The sequence below is a fragment of the Styela clava genome, chromosome 1 (assembly GCF_964204865.1).
Source record: "Styela clava chromosome 1, kaStyClav1.hap1.2, whole genome shotgun sequence".
NCBI lineage: Eukaryota > Metazoa > Chordata > Ascidiacea > Stolidobranchia > Styelidae > Styela > Styela clava.
In genome coordinates, this window is record NC_135250.1 from 26,776,358 (window position 1) to 26,799,981 (window position 23,624).

The 23,624-nt window shown below is 33.7% G+C and overlaps 1 protein-coding gene and 1 long non-coding RNA gene across 2 annotated transcripts in view; one reads left to right on the forward strand and one right to left on the reverse strand.

Annotated features, from left to right (window-relative positions):
- LOC120334934 (structural maintenance of chromosomes protein 5-like) overlaps window positions 1-14,701 on the reverse strand; it is a 34,572-nt gene extending 19,871 nt beyond the window's left edge. Inside the window, exons 1-14 of the mRNA XM_039402452.2 lie at window positions 14,543-14,701; window positions 13,989-14,183; window positions 13,496-13,592; window positions 13,286-13,426; window positions 8,604-8,816; window positions 7,800-7,961; window positions 6,064-6,197; window positions 5,153-5,343; window positions 3,319-3,473; window positions 3,046-3,146; window positions 2,196-2,321; window positions 1,346-1,478; window positions 777-910; window positions 279-354 (exon numbers count right to left, since the gene is read on the reverse strand). Coding sequence (XP_039258386.2) covers window positions 279-354; window positions 777-910; window positions 1,346-1,478; window positions 2,196-2,321; window positions 3,046-3,146; window positions 3,319-3,473; window positions 5,153-5,343; window positions 6,064-6,197; window positions 7,800-7,961; window positions 8,604-8,816; window positions 13,286-13,426; window positions 13,496-13,592; window positions 13,989-14,183; window positions 14,543-14,649 — 1,965 coding nt within the window. The 5' untranslated portion in view covers window positions 14,650-14,701. The remainder of the gene's footprint in view (window positions 1-278; window positions 355-776; window positions 911-1,345; window positions 1,479-2,195; window positions 2,322-3,045; window positions 3,147-3,318; window positions 3,474-5,152; window positions 5,344-6,063; window positions 6,198-7,799; window positions 7,962-8,603; window positions 8,817-13,285; window positions 13,427-13,495; window positions 13,593-13,988; window positions 14,184-14,542) is intronic.
- A 5,090-nt stretch (window positions 14,702-19,791) lies between these two features.
- LOC144425650 (uncharacterized) lies at window positions 19,792-20,618 on the forward strand. Its single transcript, XR_013477580.1, has 2 exons — window positions 19,792-20,112; window positions 20,368-20,618. It is a non-coding gene; the product is annotated as an uncharacterized LOC144425650 (long non-coding RNA).
- Window positions 20,619-23,624: the final 3,006 nt, after the last annotated feature.

Sequence of the window (23,624 nt, forward strand, 5' to 3'; positions counted from 1 at the left end):
ACCACTGCTTTAAATGAACTGTTTGAATCACCTACTAAAATTGATGCTTATTGAGCATTTTTATAGAAAATTTCAACTCGCAAGAAAGATTAGTGAATTTCGTATAAATGAACCAGCTTTATGGGGATATGGAATTTGAACCCATAATCCTACTTTTGTCATCTCATTTTCATTCTGGCTTTCGTTTATTGAATCGATCCATGCTTTTATGAACTGTACCCAAAAGATTAGTAATTTTAATTCAAAAGTAATTCCATAAACTCAAAACAAAAAGGTACCTTCTTCCTGTTTTCCACTTCTAATATTTGATCAGGATCAACATTGGTTGTGAGATAATTCGGTTGTTTTAACGACCTGAAGAAAGATAGAGAAAAATAAAATATCTCGGTGGAGATTGTTGTTTTATCGGTACTCATGTAGTATGTGAACCAAGATGGCGGACACCGGATCGTAGTATGTGTACCAGGTAAGGCCATAATTTCAGGTACAAACACCACTACTTGGCTGGTCCCCGAACTCGTAATAGAACTAAAATATGGAAAATTGGAATAAAATTATAGCCTTAGCCTGACACTAACCTGGTAAACATAATACATAGCTTTGAAATAAATACCTAAAGTGATGATGTTGTTCGCCTGTATTGGCCGTAAATTGAACATTTTGTGAGATAAGACTATGTACCAGTAATTCGAAGCGTAGCACATAAACATTATTGCTTTTGGGACAATCATCTTTTTTAGTTGGCGCTGATAAGAATGCGTAATACAATTACATACCTGTTCGCAACAGTTGAGTTTCCACTATACTTTGATTTTCTGACAGAAAAACGGATTCCGGGGATCACTTCTTTACTGCGAGGTTTTTGTATGGATGGAATATAAAATAAATTCTGGCCACTGTGTTTTGTCACCTAAAACAGAATATCAGTATCTGATTGAGAGATTTATTTTTTCATGATATTGTATGGATGAATGGATCGTTATGGTATATTCTTCTAACAATGAAATCAATTTTAAATTTGCAGTACTCAAAAAATCAATGTCTCCAAACAGTCGGGCCAAATGTTCTAATCACTTAGCTGTAACTTTAACTAAAAGTACTAGATTGAAATTCTGACAGCGATAGGTATAGCGAGTGTCGAGTAGTCATGCCGTATTAGCTTCTTAGTTTTGAAACTCAATGCTGGAGGAAAATTCATAGTATTTCAATAATTGGACAAAATAGATAATAAATTCATAGTATTTCAGTAATCAGTATTTCAGTATTTCATAGTAATTCAGTAGTATTTCAGTAATGTTTCATTTTCTATCTCTGGTTAATATATCAATCATTCTATATCACCCACCTGCTCCACAATCTCCATCGTCTTCTGGGTCCCGATGGGTACCCTGTGAACCCCATATTGTTTGCATAGAAATGACATTACTGGATCAGGTGCTGTGAACATTTCTCGGAGGTAACTTGTGAAGCCCCAATCACTGTTTCAAAGAAAAAAGAACCATAAATTTCGAATGAGATATGAACATTTGGTACTCCTGTTGTATGCGAACCAAGATGGCGGGCAATAAAAGCTTTGGAGAATGCAAGCTTTTTGATGGCTATTAAGAATGCTTGGGTCAAAAACTTTCTTTTTCGAATTTCTATAGAAAATTTCGCTCATAATAATTTGAAATCTGAAATTTCAATTCAATTTAAAATTTTGACTTGGGTTTGAAAATATGACTATATGAAAATATTGAAGTAATTTCAATTCGATACAAAATTCAACATGAAAAACACAGAGAATCCACTAAACTGAAACTTGAAATCAGGACTTCCCAGTTAAACCTAGCGGTACTCCCGAAGTATGTGAATCAAGATGGCAGACACCGGAACGTAGTATGTGTACCAGGTCAGGCCATAATTTCAGATACAAATACTACGGGAGGCACTTGGCTAGTCCCCGAACTCGTAATAAAACTAAAATAAGAAAAATTGGAATAAAATTATGGTAAAATTTTGTACTCCAACCTGGTACAAAAACAATTTCCCGGTGTCCGCCATCTTGGTTCACATACTTCGTGAGTACCAACCTAGCTTAAGTCAATATTTACAAAAATCTTGAACATCCCAGTTGAAAAGTAGAGAAAACAAAAAACACCGAAATTTTTTTTTCAGTTCAAACACTTAAAATATAAACTGAATGAAAACTGTACCTTAGTTGCTCAATAGGACGCTGAGGTTTGAAATCTTTCGGTTGAATTAATTTTCCGTTCCTGTCTCTTGGTGCTTTTACCACGTTTATCTTTAACTTTCGTTTTCCCCGAAGCTCAGATACAAGACTAGAAATAAAAAAAGTATTTATTTTATTTTATGGAATTGTGTTATCGTGGCTTCAAGAGATCTAAGACAAAATTGATATTTTTCAAGGGCAAAGTGAGGCAAGTCATTTAAAAACTGAGTAACAGCCTTCGATTAAAATAAACTTATAAAGTATTTGTAGCCGATTTTGAAAAAGAATTCTGTTCAAATTTGGAACACATGGAATAAAATCGTGAAAAATTTTTTGCAACTTGGAAGAACATTAAGAAGAATTGGTTATTTCATAAAACTTTGTAACTTTGTTCAAGCGAGGCTCCACACTTAGATAGTAGGCTAGGAATGAATAAGTTTTCATATTTTGACAATGGGAACCAAATTAACCACAACCTAGGTGAGTTCGCCTACATCAGGGATGTGCAACATTTTTTGTAGGCCTACTGTATAACAAACTTCAGATATCCAGCTGGGCCACACAAAAAATTTAGCGGGAAAGAGAAGAGAATGCAGCTATCGTTTAGCTTGACACTGATAATCGAACAGGACACAAAGGCGAAAGAATTAACACAGTGACAGGAGAAAAAAACATGTATTTTATCTATGTGAGCGCTTTTTCAAACGTAAACTGTCAAATTAGGATTTTATGTTGGATGGAGAAAAATTTAAGACTAAGAGGGCTGTGCAACTGCACTAACTATGAAACCCCATGTCTGTATGTTTAAAATGAAAATAAAGTAGTGAACTTACAGAGCATTATCTTCAGGATTCTCACAAACGAACGCCATCATATCTCGAACTGCAACATGGTTTTCAAGTATTTCGGCACATTTATCATCAGTCATGTTCAACTGGAAAAATACAGATTATTGATAAATGCTGTGATAAAAAAATCTTGTTATGTTGGAACTTGGAAGGACATTTTTACAACAAATTCTACTTGCACGCAGGACAAAAGAGTCTGTCACTAACAAAAAATTAGAACACTAAAACCTGATGACCTCAAAATCTCAAACTTCTTACCAGTAGCATGATTGGTTCATAGACATTTCCTTTAAAGTTTTGTTTATTTTTTCTGAACCATTCGACAGCTTCGTACATGTCTTTGTTCATCATTTTCAACCATTCCAACCGTCTGTTGCTCAGGTTGTTCAAGTGAGCAATCTTCCTATCACAATCTGAACATGGAAATAGACTGTCTGTAACATCATATACAGTGTGTTCATAAAATCCCTTTAGAACAGGTGTCGGCAAACTTTTGTCTTTCGCGGGCGAAAATTAAAGGCTGCAAGTCATTGGCGGGCCGCACATATTTTTAGAAAGTTAAAAACCGAGGGAATGGCCAATGAATCACATTTTTTCTCACAGATTTCAGTTAAATTCCAAGCAGCGCGCAAAGACTGATCATTTGAATATTTTCTGCGGCATTAAACCATTTGTACTCAGCACCACCTTTTCAAGTTCCGTTGCCATTTGTCTAATAATAATCCATTAATAGGCTCATTATACGAGTGATTGTGAATTATATACTTGTTAGGTTATAATATAATTTAGTGTCTCAAAACAAATTCTGTTACGTAAAGAATATGATCATCAATACAGTTGTTTTGTTAATATAATTCAGTGAAGCGTTGCAAGCCGGATGATATTGTTCTGCGGGCCAGATATGGCCCGCTGGCCGTAGTTTGCCGACCCCTGCTTTTTAATTTCAATTTTGTTATGAAGTCAGTTCTCAATATATCTTAACCAGATTCGTTGTTTTTTATTCGGTAATCATCTAATACATCTGTGAGGGTCAAAACAATATATGGTATCGATAAATTCCTTTTTCAATTTTAAAAAAATTCAAGAATTTATTGACACTGCCAAGGTTCTGTGGCACCCTAGGGTTCCGCCAGTACAGTCAAAAGATTCCGCGTTTCAATTCAAACACATGAGTGCATATTAATATATGTATTTTGCTTAAATATAAACAAATACTCATTAGGTTCGCTACTATTGTTAAACTTTCTATACTTTGAAGATCGTTTTGTTTTGCCAGTATTAGGTTTTCCTTTATATATATATTCATTTATTTTTTTTATACAATTTTGACAATAACAAGGATTCCTTGAACCTCCTGAATGTTTCATCGGGGTACTTCATAAAATTTATAACATGGCATATAACTTTATATAATTTATTTTAAAAAGAGAAATTGGAAAATACCTAAATCCAGTCAACTTATTTATAGATTTGAAACTCTTAAAATTCATTTTTCGAAAGTATAGATTTTAAAAACCAGGATTCATCCAAGATCCAGATCAACATAGTTTACAACATGACCTTACAGACTTCCAAGGGCTAAAGTGTTGAGTAAAATTCCCTAAACTCAGAGCCTTGACAAGGATGGCCAAAACTGAATATTTCGCTTTTGCGAATACATTCTAAAGTTTTTTTCTAGAATATGAAATATTAAATACATTCTGAAATGGGTCCGTTCCTCTAGAAAAATTCTTTCTAACAATTGAAATTCATAGAAATCAAATTTGGTTATGCAGAATAATTAGATAAACATTGTTTCAATCAGTATTCTCTATTTTATTCTGTCAAAAATTAACTATTTTTTGTGTATGATAAGATAATAAATCATTGAAAAGACATTTTCAATTAAAAATATTCTAAAATATTCTTTGATCACAACCAAATTTGAATGTATTCGAATAATTTTTGACATCCTGGTCTCAAGTCAAGTCGATTCTCTTGGTCTTTGATAAATTAAAAATCGATACCAACTCAAATTGAGTTGATGACTCACATCTTCTCAACACTGAGTATAATAAACAAAATACCTTTCAGATCAATTCTTAATCACTACCTTTCATTTCTCTAACTCTTCCTTGGTTTTCTTCCTGCAATGTGTTGACATCAAATTCAATGTTGTTTATTTTTTTCATCCCGACGTGAATTTCTTTCGATATTTCATCAATCTGAGGTTGAACGTCTGTTGTTGACAACTCTGACATTTCTTTTTTCCAACTGTCGACCATCAGATGACATTGCTCAAGTCTAAATTGAAAAAGGAAATTATAAAAAAAGGGAAAGAGATGTCTTTGCTAAGATAATGAATCCTCAAACAGGACTCTCGACTCCCTGAATGGCAATAGAGTGATTCTCTCCGAGCAGTGCGGCTCCCAGCTATTCCTCCTCCTCTAATTATCCTTTAAAAATTGATCATTTTCAATACAAATGACTTGAAATTGAAAGACTGAAGTGCAGTAGTTGAATTGATGTCATTTGTTGTTATATATTTGCTGAAGAATGCATCCATGACGATTACGCCTCGCTTTTTCAGACTTCAGAATTAAAAGTCAAAGCCAATGTCAAGTTTATCGTTGAATCAGTTTTTACCCCGAGTTTTGTTGATGTTGTTATTTCAAAATACATACTATTGCGTTGTTTTCATGCGGCTTCTTGCAACTATAAGGTTTGAAATTTGGCTCTGGCACTAAAAAAGGTTGAGAACCCCTGCTCTAGAGCGCACAACTACATGATTGTGAAGATGACTACATTAATGTGAAGTAATTTTTTTTGCTTTCGTTTGTTGTTTTTTCATTAATAAACATGGCATAAGGTAAGTGTTGAAAACGTGTTGAAAGCGAAGTATAAATTTTCATTTCCATTCGGGCCGCAAGTGTGCAGAGTCTTTGAAAGGGGGCAACCGATCAAGATCAATCTTTCATTTTACGTTAGGAAGCTATGATTCATGGAATCTCTGACCCAACTTACTTTTTTAATCTTTGCTGTTCATATTTTTCTTTCTCTTCAAATTCAATTTCTTTATCTTTAATACTATCTTCAACTGCACTTATTTGATCGTGAATTTTCTTGGTTGCATTTGCCGCTGCTTTTAATTTTTCACCCTGATAAAATAAATTAGGTATTATATTCTTTGAGTTTGAAGTATCTTTTTTGGGCAGAATACCTTGGAATTAGTCCATGTAAAGCTGAAAAAAATTGAGAAGATTGAAGCAAATACTCAGTAGAAATACTACAAGACACATAATTCAGTGACAACTTGGGCAATGAAGTCAAATAATGGTATATTTTGGCTATTATCACAGAGAGTGTTAACATTTTGTCCAGGTGATTGTCATCCTGGGATAGCTGTGCTTTAATCCTATTTCCCACTTGTTAACTGACCAATGACAGCACAGGATGAGGGTATGGCATTATGGGCAAAACCGCTCAAGCATGCTTCCTGGGTATAAATACTGCCATGCTAGTCTCCAAAAATCTTTGAGTACTTTGGTATGACAGGGAAAACATGTATCTTTATGTTTGACTTTATATTCTGTTATTTGTGGTGACAATTGAACTGTTTATATTATGCATTGCTAGTGTTCAATAAAACAAAATAAAAAACCAATATGCAGGTGTCACTTGTATGTAATAGAGTCAAACAAATCCACCGCCAAAATGTCACCTTTTCGAATTCAGAAGTTTATATTTTCAACTTGAGATTAAAATGGAGATGGGATCGGAGTAAAATTATTTTATCGAAACTAAATTTTTATTTGGATCAGAGTGAAAAAAAACCTCATAACTTCTCTGCTTGCAAGGTGCCAGAAATATAAAGATGAGGCCTAATAGGAAATCATTCTTGGAGTGTTTAATTGTGGATTGATTTCCTATTATTGCAGTGTGATAATTGCTAGTCTATTCGTTTCTTCGGGAATTGAAAAAGGGGCATGCAGCCAGATTGCCACTCTTTTCATTAGGACCAGACAGCCAAAATAGGAATGTTGTCGACTTGCGTTTCTTTGTATACATGTTCTAATCTAGTGCTTCTCAAACTGTGGGTTGCGCCCTACAAGAGGGATGTAAACAAATTTTTGGAGGAAATGAAGCAGATTAAAAATTAAAATATTTGTTAGATTTTTGGCCTGATTATGGGGGGAGGGGGGGTCGTCTTATTAGTCGAGTATGGTAATCACGAGTTGAATACAATTAGATTAAAATTTAAAGACAATTCGAATTCCCGTAGTTATTATGGATTGAATATTACGCTACAAGAAAACATGATTATAGTCTATTTTAACCAATGCGGCGACTGCTCAAAAAGCATTGAATGGTAATTTGAGATTCCGATGTTGACGCGATTTTACTACCTCGACTAATTGGCAGGTTATATGCAATAACCCATTTATTCAGGTTTAAAAACGGGCCTCGTTTTATTTACCGGGTAGACTTATTCGCCAGGAAATACGGTACTTTCGTCTTACTATCTGTTATTTGTATGTTATTGTTAGCTATTCAGTTTTGAGGTGGATCGCGAGACTTGACAAATTCTAAATAGAGGGTGAGGCTTGCAAAGTTTGAGAACCATTGTACTAATCTAAGTCTGATTGTTTTCTCATAAATATATTCGCAGTCAAATATTGTGACTTCTTACATTATCAAAGCAGGTACAGCATGAACAGTAAGTTAAAAAAAAAAAAAGTAAAAAAAAAATTTATACAAACCTTCAATCTCATTTCTTGATTGATTTCTTCTGCTCCTCTTGCAGATTTATCGAGTTCTTTTTCATAGGAAACAGAATCTTTCTTGATTTCATTGCATTCTTTTTTCACTTGCTCCCAATGTTGTTTGAGTTCAACAAACTTCTTACGTGCGTCTTCATAAACCTTTATAATATAGAATTGAAATAAACTTTGTGTTGACTTATGTTCTGATTTACATTTTTTCTAGGTGATTGTCATCCTAGCTTTAATCTCATTTTTTACTGTTCAACTCACCAATGTCAAGTTGAAGATTTAAAATTGTAACTCAAGATGAACCATGACTCAGATCCCTCCGAACATGTATCATCAACCAGTTCAAATCAATAATGAAAATTTTTAGGTATTTCATTATTATTTTTAAAATTAATTTGAAAACCTATGGTACAATGTTAGTCAATCAAATGATTTCGAAATCGCTCAGAAAATACTCAAGGATTTGAGATCGGAGATTCAGAAACGCGGCTCAAGTTAAGTCACGACTCTCACCTTCAATTTAACTAAATTTTATCACTCCATATCCACTCTGAATGATTGAACATCCTCACTCGGATTTCCTACTCAGTCAAAAATTTTTAAAATAGCTTAAAAATGTCCTAAATAGAGGATATAATGAATGAGACTCAAAACAAGTCTCATTTCCTTTTTAAAACAACTGAAAAAATGACTCAAATCGAGGGTTTAAAAAATGTCAATCAATTCAAAGATGACACTGGTAACCCAGCCCTGAATATTTAATATAATTCTTCGCAAAATATAATCACTTACCGTCCAAGCCCTTTTCTTCTCCAAGTCTGCAGCTTTTTCAAGAAGATTCTTCCTCTCCTTGAATCTGACAACATCCTGTTCCATTCTCTCATTTTTTCGTTTCATCATATCGAGATTCTCGATTTCCGACAAATGTTTTGTTTGAAGTTGTTTTTCACTTCCTCGAAAGTCTTTGAGTGACATGTGGTCTTTGTACGTTTGGGGATCGCAAACCTGAAAAAATAACCCGGAGTAAATATAACAAAAAACAGAATACATTCTCGAAGATAGCCTCCTTATACTGTATTTTTTATGAGATATTTCTGTTTTGCCACTGTTATGTGAAGCAATGATATTTGGAAGAAATAGAATTTTCCTGGTTGGACATAAGTTGGTGTCTCTTGTACTTGTGCATATGCAATCTATGTCAAAGATTCTTGAGCAAGATAAACCCAGAATTTAATATCACCTTAGTTGGTTAACTAATATGTGAAATAAAATTCTGCTTTTTTGTTAGTATCATCTGTGTTATATCTATCATAGACGCTTTTTGTTAAACGGTAGACCATACAATAAGAACTATTGACAAAAAGACTTTCTCAAAATCATGAATTATGTTTCTTTCAAGTCAATTCTCTAGACAAGACCAAAAGGAAGTGTATTTTTTTATATTTAAATATATTTTTTTATAAATCATCATTTTCAAATTAGGTTTGCCTACAATGTGGTATATTACAAAAGCAACAGTCAAATTCCGAGATGTCAAAAAAACGAATTTTAGAATACTTTCAAAATAAGTAGTTTTAAATGTAATAGTAATGAATGGGCAAAACGGAAACGCAGTGACGAGAGAAAAAATACATTATGCGTTTTCATTCATATGAGCGCCTTTTTATTAAACAAACTGTTGGATTAGGATTTTATGCTTGATGGGGAAAAAACTGAGTGTTGACAAGAAAGAGCCACACTAAATGGCTTTGTGAGAGGATTGTAGCCTGTCGGCCACCTGTTGCACATCCCTGTACTAGATTATCTAGGAAGGAACAAAACCGAATATTTCACTATTCCGAATACATTCTGAGAAATATTTTTGGATATAGAATACCGGTACTTTGTAAATTGGGTGCAAGTTCATGTGGGAAATTACATAAATCATATATCTTTAGGTTGATCACATCTAAAACAACACAAATATAAAGCTCATTGTGTTATTTGTTATCAGTTGAAATATTATAGTATTTGATTAGTTCGTCCAACGACACAAAATCCCAAAAAATCACAAAATTTTAAATGAAAATGTTTTAAATTATGCCTGAATTCAAAAATTTACTATATCAAATAACGAATTTCGGTTCTAATCATTCAAAAATGTTTTAAATTAATCCTGAAATTAAAAATTCACTACATCAAATAACGAATGCTGGTTCTAATAATTCGATTCCTTTTGGACTGTCCTAATACCGCCATTGCTAACATTGGAATCGGATTTCCATTTTGTTAACGTAACCCCGTCACACAGAAACGAGATCAGGAAGTTATTGTATTTGAATACTTTCGAACGTTATTTACTGTGCATTGGAACAGCAGTTTTACATATTGTTCCAAAATGCGAGAGAGAGGTAACAATGACTCATCGATTTTAACAAAGAGTAATTTTGCATTCGGAGTCTGAAATTGTGCTGAATGAGTCTTGTCATGAAAATGGTATTTATGTGAATTTGGAAAGTAATTTTAGATAACTTAAATGGAATGAATGTGGTGAATCTAGGGCCAACAAGCTACTCAACCAGAAAACTTTTTTTTTATTTTATGATAAATCGTTGTCATAGTTTTATATATTAATTTTCTCTCTAAGTTACCGTAATTTCATCATTTCATGTCACATTATATCCTTGTATATAAGCAGACCCCCTAAAACGGGTTTAGAACCGCAAATTTATAAAAATTCGCATATGGGCCGACCCTACAAATCGTATCACACCGCACGCACCTTCCACAGCAAATTGTTGCAGAAGATAATTAATGAAATTTAGTGTGATCAAAGTTATGCGCGTATAAACTCGACTTATATGCGAGAATGTATGGTACTTTCTAAACGCAGTCTAATAAAAAATAACTTTTTAAAAACGGACTGATATTTTGTGACACATTTCAATTATCTAGCAATGCACCGATGCGTCATAGCACTAACTTTGGAAACCACTGTTTTATGCAATTACTACTTCTCATTTCTCCTCAAGTTAATCAGTAGCATGGACGTAATGCATTACTATATATCTACGTATATTCAGTAGATAATGGTATTTTAGGGATCGTTCATACATTTGCTCATAATAATTCCTCTTTACACCTAAGAGGTATTTTTTCCAATCCAATATTTTCCAAAATGAGTTTGTTTTGGCCATGAAATACTTGGCTAACGTACCAAGAACTTGAATATATTCAGTCTTTTATTGAGCGATAATTCATTCACGGATATAATCACAAATTTAAGAAAATGGAAAAAAAATTACTTCAAAAGTCATATAAAACCTAAATGAAAATTTAGCCATTGTACACAGTCACCTTCTATATACAGATACAAGATAAAGAAAATGTTCTCGTTAGGCAGGATAAGATATTGAAGGAAGATAGCCACAAAACAACCCCATATAAATGCAAACTGACAACCATTTTTCCTATTTTTTATATGCAATCGTCGGTATTACATCTCTTTAGTAATATGTATGGAGGACCACTGGAAAATCAAAACAACGATTCATATGTACAGCAAATCACTTTTAAAAGTAGATGAATACTTTCTTAATTTTAATATTAATTTGTTTAATAAGTTGGTGGTCAGGGACTAAAGATGAAAAATTCTGTGCCATAATAAACTCACTCAGACAGTAAACAGAAATAATACAGAAGGCCTATTACACATTGGATGCATGCATGACAATGTTTACTTTTGTGTACTTTTAGCTTGGTATTTGGTAAAGTTAATGATTAACTAGAATTTGAGGTTTGTATTTTTCACTCTTCGAGAGTTCTTTGTGTGCAAAGTGAGGGATAAATTCACTACTAACACTGAAGCCTATTTCGAAATAACTGGAATACCAACTTAAATACAGTATAAATTAAATGTTATAACAGCAAACAAATTGTATTGTTTCAAAAGGAGAATACACAACTGACATTAATATATATTTCTATAGTATTTAACCTGCGATAACTAATCATCGACTTTTGAAATTAAGATTGTTTTAAAAGAAGTATAAATTAAAGATAAACAAAATCTACAATTAATTTTTGTTGTTACATAAAACTCGAATGGACCGTAAATGTTACCAGTGGCATATCTGAAGAATGACAGCCATGGATTGTGTGCCGAAAAGGCCTTAATCGCAAAATGTTTCAATAGAATAATTTCAAACTGGGAATTTATCTCTACCGAATAGGTTGTTCCAGAACTTTTATATTATCTAGGTTGCCCAATCATCCGAATGTTTAGATTAGGATCATTTTAATAAAGACCTTTGTTAATTGACTTTGAAATCGTACCTAATAAAGCTGTATAAGGATATTCAATACAAAAACTTGTTATTGCACAAGGATGCCAATTACGTCTATGAATTGTTTATTAAATATGACAATGTTGGAAACAAAACCTACTTTTCCCAACTACTAGAAGACCCATAACTTTAAATCAAAATAGTTTGAATTTTTTCAGTCACACTAAAGTACTTTTGTTGAACAAAACGAACAGAAAACTGTGTGAACTTTTTTCAATAAAAGATTCCTTATACAAGAGTCATAAGCCTAAAAACTGATTCTTATATTTCGAAAGTTTTATTATTAATGAGGAGTTGAAAAAAATATCAATATGCCATTCAGATCTTATGGAATTGAAAACAAACACAATGAATGCCTGTTCCAGTATACAAACATGGTACAGAAAAGGATTCCAACTCTATTCAATCTAGTAACTCGATATACACAAGTTTAATTTTTACAATGGAAGGACTCGGTTGCATCATGAGACGTTGGTTAGGCCAGTGTGCGTTTCCACATCAGTCTCGAAGGACTGAATAAAACCAAGATAGTACTTATTCAACAGCGATGATTTATTTTTTTTCTGATGTTTAATGTCTTTCCCTCTGAACAAGGATCTGTGTAAGCTACTACTATATCATGGAAGGACCAGAATCTGGCGTTCCAGAAGTGTATGTACCAATTTGGAACATCAAGTTGTGTAAAGGGACTGAAACCTATGGCAGGGTATATTCACTTGGCTAACACAGACAGTCCTCGAGCTCGTAATAAAACTAAAATAAGGAAAATCGGAATAAAATTATGGCCTAACCCTAACCTGGTATACACACTAATAGAGTAGGCTACCTTATTTATTACATCCTGGTTAAGATAGTGGCCATGAGTGAGTTTTTGATTTACCGAACTTAAACCTGCAATGCTAACATTGTGAATCCACAGAATCTTTTAATCAATAGGTCACCGTTTGAAAAACTCTTTAAATTGGTATCAAATATAACATTAAAATTCTATTACAGATTTCACTTGAATTTTCAGTGCTCTGCTGTAATGTTGTTCAAGATGAGTGTCCTTTACTTTTACGTTAGTGTGTAATCTTGCTTAAAGCAAAAGATAGAATACCGAAAAATACAATTTTTCAAGAAACTATGCCAAATAAATGAATTACTTACCGCCAGTTCAGTATTCTCCAGAAGCTCAATTTTATTCATTTTCGCAAAATCAGCAACTTTTTCTTGCGGAAGAAACTGACATAGATTGGAAAGTTGAATGTTCAAGCCGCTTACAGTCTCTTCAATAATTTTCGCTGATACCTGATTGAATATCAAAGTTAGATTTTATTTTATTTACCATAAATGGTAGAATACTCTGAGTATACTTACCAATACTCCGTCCCTGTACCATGAAGTTGTTGATTTATTTGAATTTGTGTGCTTTACTATTTCACGACAGATTAGGATGTTTTTAGGTTCATCATATCTGTTAAATGTTAAAAACAGAGGGATTACAGGAAAAGATGAATTACCTAGCAGGGGGGAGCACAAAATATTGTACTGCAGAATATAAATTCTTCCAAGGGTAGGATACCCTATGTAGTAGCAATGATTTTAAACCCCATACAAAAATACCGTAAACAGCATGCTATAGACTCTGATTTAAAACAATTATGTAGATAATAATTTTCGATTAAATTAAATTTAAATATTCAGTTTTTTTTTATGTAAATTAAATTTGGTACTGTTCCAGTATGATGCCGCAAAAAAAAAATTGCTCAAAATTTTCAGTCTCGTTTGCTCAAGTATTCACTCTTCCCGCTTCTTACGCTTCATCGATATCCAGGTCAAATTAATGGAAAAGTAACGATTCTTCACTTACAGTTCAATTTCGATGATTGCTTTGGTTTGTCCATATTTAATATATTCTCCGACATCTTTGGCTCTAGCGAGGTAGTTTGTCTTTCCACCCAATCCTAGACATATTGCACAAACAATGCTGGATTTACCGGTGCCATTTGGACCAATAATGACATTCAACTTTGGATTCAACGAGAACTGGAAGCTGTCATATGTTCTGAAATAGATATGGAATTAAAAAATAAATTCAAATAATAAAATCAATGCAAGACAAGGGCTGTAGCTGTCTCCGACTCAGGACTAAGCTCCAGAATTCCAGCTCCGAAATCTGAGAAAATCAATCAAAAAATTCAGAATTTTTACTTCCACCCAGGAAGTTTAAAAATATGATACTGGCTCAAGTAAAAACAAATTCAAATTCCACACTCCTGGTTCTTTTTTCATTTCTACACGATTCCTATTAATTTCACAGTCTGTTCTCAGTCAGATTTTAGTAGCAACTTTATTATTTCATACTCAAAACACGTTTATTAATTAAAGTTTTTCTACGCAAAGATACAAAAATTTTGATCGTACAAAAAATCTTTCGCAGCAATTCTGACGATTGATCCATGAGTAAATTTTTTCTTCGACTTCCTGTTACTCTGTCCAGAACCAACGACGTACGACTCATCATCTTCCATGACTGCTTTTAGCCTAATGGTAAACCAAATTCTGTTTACAAAGAGAATGATGGACATAAACACAATATTAGACAACTGGTAATGGGTCCTGATGAAATTTACGGTAACTGTTTAATGATACTCAAGCTTTTCTGTTGAATCTCTTCATGTGGATATTTTGGAATTCTTTTTTCCTCCCTCCTAAGCATAAAACTACTTTATTTGTTCAATCATCAATGGATCCTTTGCTAGTACGCAACTCACACACAACTGTGTTTCTGCACAGTTTATTATGTGTTCGTGAACAAGTACTATTTATCGTACTAAAAAAAAAAAATTAGTAATACCACAGTGAATACAAAGCAAAAGTACTCCCCAAAAATGGCAAAAATCCTTCCTGGAAAAGAATTCCTCCCCTTTTGAAAACGTTTCATAACAGGAGTGTGCCTTGTCAAGATTTTTTCATATCAAGCCCAAAAATCTAATCCGACAATTTATGTTACAACTTTTGTTAAAGCTGATGTTAACAAATTATGCAAGAACTCAAAATTTCAAAGTGCTACTCAATCAAAATTTTCTATTGTGGAAATTTTTTGGTTCGATGTGTACATGGTTACCTAAATTGTTTGTGTGGCCCAGCTAGATGAAGTTGGTTTTATGGCCCACCGATAAAAAATGTTGCACGCATCTAGTTTAGACCGAGACTATAAAATTGGGGAACATTTTTAAGAGCTCGACTCTAGGTTGAAAAAATGAAAATTTCGACTGCTCTTGAGAAAATCAAATTTTAATAACAAAATATTTGGCAAATGCAAATACTCTTTAATTATCTGTTCATTTTCTGATCCATTTTCATTTTAAGTTAGGATGAACACAAAAAGGCAATAATCGAACTTATCCAAACCTAACATGAACAGAATCAAAGAGAAGAAATCGGAAAATTAATGGTGACGTAACAATACAGCAATACTGCAATAGGATAGTGCCTCATGAATGAATAACATAAACATATCCTATATGAAAATGAATGGAAAATAGAAGCATCAACGCAGGAAATGTGAATCATAGAACATAATAACAGTCAGATTGAAAATTCCTTATTCAGTAATTCAAAAATTTTATAAAATCATCATAGGTGTCAGCTCTAACTCAATATATTGGTACTCAAAGAGATTTACTCAAGTAATACATGGAACCCAGCAAAACATACAAAAGTAGCCCAACTAGTACACTACTGGTGTTAAATATTCCCCACAAACCAAAGAATCACATAATCCATTAATTCCACACGAATTTTATCATTTCAGCATTTTGATCACTCCCAGATAGAAAGGTAAGACTAAATTAAATTTTAAAATCACCAAAGTTTCATCAATTTTAATTAAAAAACATATATTATTAAATTAAAAACCCCAGTAACGGTGCTGAAGTACGGCACTCAGACACAGAACCGAACTTTGGGTGAGAGAACACGTACTGCTTCTTTTATCAATACCTTTCCATCTAAAATCTGTACGTTTCAAACCTTACTCTAGGTTTTGTTCGCTTTCCCGATTCTATAATCAGTTACTTTTATCTATTTCTTATCGTCTATTGCTGATTATGGAGTCGAAATAAACTTATACTTATACAGAACCTGAAAACGGTGAATAGACAAACTGCCGAGCGTGGGCAAAATAAGCGTGCACTAACAACTGGACGAATGCATGTGTAAAACCACTTTCAAGCCGCAAAACCTACCAACAAATAACTAGACATATTTACAGTTAGCAAAATAATTAACACTTAAACTACAACAAGAAACAAGATATCTATATCACTAAATAAACCTCCTCCGGAAAGACTTCCGCGGAAAAATCCCGAAGCTGAACTGTCAAAACGAGGTGAAGAAAACAAACCAACTCCCGCAGGACGACGTCACGGTTGACAGTTTTGCGCCCTTTGCGGTTTGTTTGTTTCTTTATTTTTTTCAATCATTCGTCTACAACTACTGATGTGCAAAATCAAATCAAAATTCCAACCACCAACGGTAATAAAGAGCAACAAGTTTTCGGTACTTTCCCAGTGCTTTTTGAGTTATACATAGCAATGCTAAAAAGCGTGAATATACGTGTGTGAAGCGAGTTGTAATGTACAATACATGTTGAAAAAATATTGGATTATCTGTTGCGAGGTTTGTATGAGAGTTATACGTTATAGGTATGTAAGCTTAGCCATGAGAATTCCACTGTTTAAGCAACAGACAGGCTGTGGCTGTGCGAATTAGAAATTCCTGCTTTAATTTTGAAGCGCAAGTATTTAGAGTTTCTGTAGTGTAAATGTTAATTTAAAAATTATACAAATTTTGCACCTAGAATCTAGAAGTAAAATACCCGGTTTAAGAGGTGTGATACAGTCTAACGAATTTTTCATAAAACCAGAAAGAAGTGTGGAAACGCACATTTGATTGCTACAATAAAAAAAATTCTAATTGGTTCAATCGTGGTACATAACAGTGTACAATCAAGAGACATATTGATTAGATTGTAGTAACACGTATTTGAGCTCTGTTATCACAAGTGAGATTGCCACACTGGCATGGGGTTCTGCCGACTCCACACAAATTTCTAGTCACGACACGAATAACACACAATAGTAATCGAATCTTTATTTGATTAAAAACTTTGCTGCCTGAAAATCTAATGTATTCCACAAATTTGAATATGTGACTGACTCTTTGTTATTATTTTATTATCCTGGGATCGCCTGCTGAGTCATTATTTCGACTGATATATTTTCCACAGGAGTAGACGTCACTATCCTTTGCTGACTCCAAGCATCTCGTTTCCTCTTCTTCATATGACTGCTCTAAAAGTTGAACAGGTATTTGTTGCTCTATATTTATTGGATCAATCTACGCCTTTCTGCTGAATGATAAGGTTTTCTACTTCTGTCATCAGAATGTTGAATATATAGCGTGGCTTTGCATCTGGCAAAATCAGAATTTTACAGTGCTGTCGATCATATTTAATCGTTAAAACATGTCGCTACAGATATAGCGTAATGTGAATAAGCTTAGTTACTCACGTTTGAAACTGATCTGAACTAGAAAATTATAATTGAAGCAGAAATCTAAAAAATAAGCAGCATAATAACGCAGGGAATCGAAGAACACACTTTATTTGCTCAAAGCAAGGTTAAGGTTTCTATCGACTAAAAGTGGGAAGGAATACTTTTCGGTAAGAGTGCTGGCTTCCGCGATTAAAGTTTTATAAATATCTATAGCAGGGGTGGGCAAGGTAGTTTTCCCCACCGATACCGGCGGGCCATGTAGGTGGAAAGTTACACGTGAACACACACAACAAGTGCACGAGGCGAAAGAAAGAGGTGTGAAATGCACGCTGTCGAATCGAGTGGGCGAGAAAACGTAAAGTTTTGTTAACGTCCTATATAATGAATGTCTGTGGCAACCTAAAATACAACTTACACAGATTACGATCATAATCTAACAAGCCTATTGCAGTGCTAGATTTGAGAGTGCGCGGTATACGCGTGTAATATATATATATATATACATGGATCAAATTAAAAAATAAACTAATTTGTAATAAGAAGGTAATGCAGCGCGTTATGCAGAGTGCGCGTCATATTCGAATAAATACGGTGAGCAATAACTGCTAAGCGAGGCCAAAATTGTCTGCCGGGGATATTTTGGGACAGTGTATTTCAAAGCCTCCATATGTTTTCACTTCTGAATGGTATGAAAATCGAAAGGAGGAAATAAGCTTAGAATATAGTTATCTGTTTAAAATTTTCAAAATTCAATAAAAACAACGATTTTAGTAGACAATACAATCAATTCAAACTTCCAGACGATAGGAGAGTGACATGCGCGGTCAAAAGTAATGATAGAGCTTGTCTCAAAGTTTGAAACCCTGAACAACGCGTAACGCCAATGAATTATGTATTTTTAGTATTCAATGTAACAAATTTTATATATATATATATTTTATTTTTGAAGCAAATTTTATATATATATTTTTTTGTTTATACGGATTAGGCCGACAAGTCTGGAATCCAGCCCAAAAGCCTTCATGCCCAGACTATGCCGACGGAAGTTCTATAGCTCATTTTCTTTTCGAAAAAAGAAGAAATCGCTGGTGTTGTAACCTAAGTTCTGTCTAAGTTCTGGCAGCTTCTGGATCCAACTCCAGCGGTTCTGGCTTGAATAGTCTATCCATGTTTAAGTTAATTAAATTGTTGTAACCTAAGTTCTGTTTATTACTTCACAAACAAATCCATCCACAAATACTAGGCTTTAATTAACTTAAACGTTAGCAGCACCTTAAAGCAGTTCACAATGAAATGATAAAGCACCAACAAAACATGACTCAGATAAAAGCAAGTCGAGTATGACTCGTCAGACAAATTACTGTTGCCAGTAAACAGATAAGTTGAGAATACCAAAATATGCAATAATACAATATAAATTACCACAGCTGGTTCCACATTATTGTGGTTAACTTCCTTTCATCACTTCTATGATTTACGAAATAGAAGACTTACCTAGATCTTATGATACGTCTATGAGCACTATTCTCAATACGTGCGTTTATGCTAGCCAGAGAAATTCGTCCAGTCTGAAAACAAAGGTGCTGGTGACATTTTTTTCGAAACTAGCACCCCCCCCCTTCCTTCAAAAAATAAGGAAAGGTATAACAATGTTTCTGGCATACTCTGGCATAATTATCTTACGGAAAATTGAAAAGCGATTCGTCGGCCAGAACTATCTTTTTGTCTGAACTACAACACAAGGAACGCCATTGTTAAACAAAATGATTCATTGGTCCAACAATTAGCTGAAAATCATACAGTGTACAAATTTACTCCTGTCGTGAGCACGTCATAATAATTTTGAATAATATTGTGAAGTTCGAAAATACAATTCGGAAATTATGGCCATTTAATAAACAGAACTCAAAATTGCCTATCTCATGAAAGATTTTTTGGACCGGTGCAGCAATCTTCAAAGTGTCAGGTTAGCAATACTGAAGTTTTGTAGCCTACTGTTTTTCTTTGTCTCTCATCGTAAAAATGTTACGTACCAGTTCAACCATTGACCTTAATAATAAGTCAATAAAGACCAATGACATTAAACAACATGATAGGCAACTCTGACGTCACTCCATAAGACTACAGGCAAAACATTGTATTTCATGATACGCTCCAATGCACATATTTCTCGTCGCCTTTCGCGTCCGTTTTCCGCTCGCTTTTGCTACTCGGCGTTTTTTTTACGTGTAGTACCTGCCTTTTTGCGCCTGTAACGAAACAAAATAATCTCTATATCTAAGAAGTTTTGCTTACTTGGAAAGCTGGAATAACAGGCAAGCTGTAAAGAGCAATTCTGGACATCATAGACGTTTTTTTTTATCAGAGAAGATTACAAACGCGATAGCGGAAAGATTTGTGTGGAACATTTTGCAGATAATGACAAAGTTCAAAGTTAGTAATTTTAATGTTTGCGCTTAATCATTGAAATTTCATTTAAAGAGGGTGTCATACAAAACTGTGCTGCGATACAATTCCATAACACAAAGTTTGCACCTATCGAACTTGCTTTTGTAGGTGAATTTATTAGACATATTACATATTCAGTTAATCGTAGGTAACATTGCTGGTACATAATGCATCATAGAGGTTTGTTTAAATTTAGGAATTTAGCTCATAGCCCACTAATTAATATTATCTTCTATGCAGGAGGTTGCAGGGCTGAATTCAACTTGCAGCCTTACCGATCACCTGACGATGCTCATTTAGTTTGGCTCGAGCAAGTCTCCTTGAAATGCTTGTGTGGATGGAAACTACCTATATTTTTTGCCTTCCTCCGATTTTAGACAAATTTATTCTGAGGGATTTCGCATATAATTCTCACTGATTGTTGGCTGTTTATAATTCCTATTGATTGTGAATTCTGATTATAACAATGAGTTGAAAATTTTTTTACCTAATTTACTGGCACCTTTTTCTTGTCAATACTCCAAGCTGAGGTAATAAACATGACAATACATTTATGTCATCTGGAAGCAAAATATGCACACTAATTAATAGTTTGGCACATTGAGATATTACATCATGACAGAAAATACAAGTTAAAGACATGTATGACCATCACATGGTAATTAAAATTAAAAAAAATTAATAGGGGCTGTGGAGTATGGAAAGTTCAAGACAAAGAAAAAGACAAATGTTCATAGCTCATGAACTCTCAATTTTGCCTCCATTGCTTTGTGAAGGCCAATATATTTCGAGTGGCTGAATTGGTTTACCTTTATGATAGCAACGATTTTGTATTTAATATAGCGAGATTATTTCAATTTAATTGAAGTGATATAATCTCCCAAAGCAATGCTTGAATCGTCTAGAATAGATCAGTGGTGTCAAACTCATGGGTTTTCGAGAGCCGCATTGCATTTTGAAAATTGTAAAAAGAGCCGCAAACAGTTTTTGATAATGTATACTTAAAAGATATTTTTAAGATAGTTTTAATTTGTGACATATATTGTGATGCAACTAAACAGTTGGATTAAGTTTTATTATTTTCTTCAATTTCAAATGCAATTACATATTAATATTTGCATTCCACTATTATTGCAACATTTGCAAGTTACAGTATTTATTATAAAAAATCGTAAAATTCTATGTACAACCATCAAAATCATTTTTGAACAAGCTTTGAATAAGGAAAGAATAATACATACACTAAAAATAACTTAATCTAAATATATGAACCTAAAATTAACAAAAATACTACAGTATAAACTCAATGTTTTAATAATTACATTTGTCCTGGCGTTTGGCATCTTTTTTGTGTCACCAGCATACTAAGGCCAGTCTGAAATGATTTTATAGTACCAACTCTAACTAACGAGGCCACATGATCATGGGTTTATCTGGATCTTTACGAATGTTTAATTAATTCCAGTAATGCAAAAAAGTTACTTTTATCATTTCATGTATAGATCAGTAAAAAAACAAATGACAGATTTTTTCGACAAGACATTTCGCACTACATTGCGTGGCATAGGATTGCTTGAATTATTATTGATATTGATTTTTAGTAACTAAGTCGTTGTATAATTATATTAATATACAAACACATGGAAATTTTCTGTTCGAAGTTGGTCTTCGAATTTGTCATATTGACTGCTGAGCTTATTGTGTTTTTTGATTGTATTGATGGAAATATGACAAATTAAACAATGTGCTTCAGAATTTTGTGAAGAGCAGAAATGTTACAACTCCCATTTTCTTCGAAAATGCCACCTTCTTCATGTACTTTGCGTTTAATTTAATTACTCAAGTGTTTTATTCAAGTATTCTTTTGCTAGCTTGATGTGTATTCTTAATTGGGTCAAAATGTGGACAAAAAAAATCGATATTCCAAAACTACTTTCAGTGAATAGTTTTCTGTGTAAATAATCAATTTCACTTTAGAAGGTTTGAAAAATCTATTACATTTAGATAAAAAAAAAACTTCCAAAATACTATTACAATTATTGTTAATCGAGGGCCGCACTGGAAGTTCTCTGGGGCCGCGAGTTTGAGATCCCTGGTCTAGATTGAAGTTGTTCAAAAAATATATGATAGTATTTTATCATGAATGATGATTATACCCCTTCCGGAATTTCTTCTATAGTACTACCAAAAGTTGATGAACCAAATATAACACAGGTGCAGTGAGGTACCCGTAATCCTCATTTCCAAAGCTGTTTTAAGTATGTCTGGCGTGTTTTGTGCCTTTTTACAATTAAGACCGCTTAAGCAATCTTACGCTTTGGAATTTTTAGTTATTTTCCTCAAGCCCTGCAGGATGTGGGGGCCATACACAACTCTACCGGAGGGTCAAATGTCTTTGCATGCCTCCATAGATTGTTTTTCTATTGCAAATTTCTATTTTCAATTGCATTATATTTCTTGGAATCACACTGTCACTGATATGTCGCCAGACTTCTGATATCTCCCCGTCTGCTATAGTTGTCCCTTGAATAAAATAATAGGAAATTGAGATTAGACGAATAGTTGAAAGTTTTGCTTTATGTCGGCTTAATTTCTTGATTGATATACTTACTATTTCTGCTATTGCCTCTTGTGCTGCAAGAGTCTCACAATGCTTAGACAGGTTTGTCCACAACTTTCACATCTGAAGAAAGAGAGGAGATTTATTAATTTTCGTTAAGAATAAATAAAGCAGTCTATATGATTCAGAATGGAAAAGCTAATAAATCCAATATCTCATGTTTTATTTAAAAAATATTTTACTGAATTTGGTATATAAACCAACTAATAAAAGGGTTTAATCAGAAAATTACAAGCATTCGTGGCTCCAAATACTTGAGAAATCAGACTATACAATATAGACCGGTGTGAGTGAAATGTTAGGTGAACTTGTTAACACTTTGATTCAATACGCAAATAAAAGTGAATGCGTAATAGTATGTTACAATGAGCAGCAATCAACAATGAGTATATATCCTCACTGATTAAAAAAATCTAACTGGAGGTGCATGAACTATTTGAAACCATAACGGGTAAGTAAATATGTAATTTCGGCAAATGGGCAACTACGTACCGTACTGAATTAAAAACTTCGTAGTATTTGACAAAGGCTGGCTTTCCCACATGTACTTAACAGTGCGATGCCCGGGTGTGATATACAACAATGGTATTCACCTTACCTTTTGCTGATTTCTTTTTACCCCAACTTTCAAAAATATCATTAAAATCGACAACAACTGTCAAAGCAGGCACGAACACCATTCGTGCTACGCCTTGAAAGCAGCACACATCCGCTCGTTTTCGTCTCGTCAAGTATGTGCATTGGAGCGTGCTATCGAATACGATCTTCGGACAAAAATGCCGGAGTTGCGCATCATGTTGTTTAATGTCATTGATAAAGACGTATCAATGGAAATTTTGCGCGTTATTTGTCACTTTTCTGTTGTATTGCAAAAATG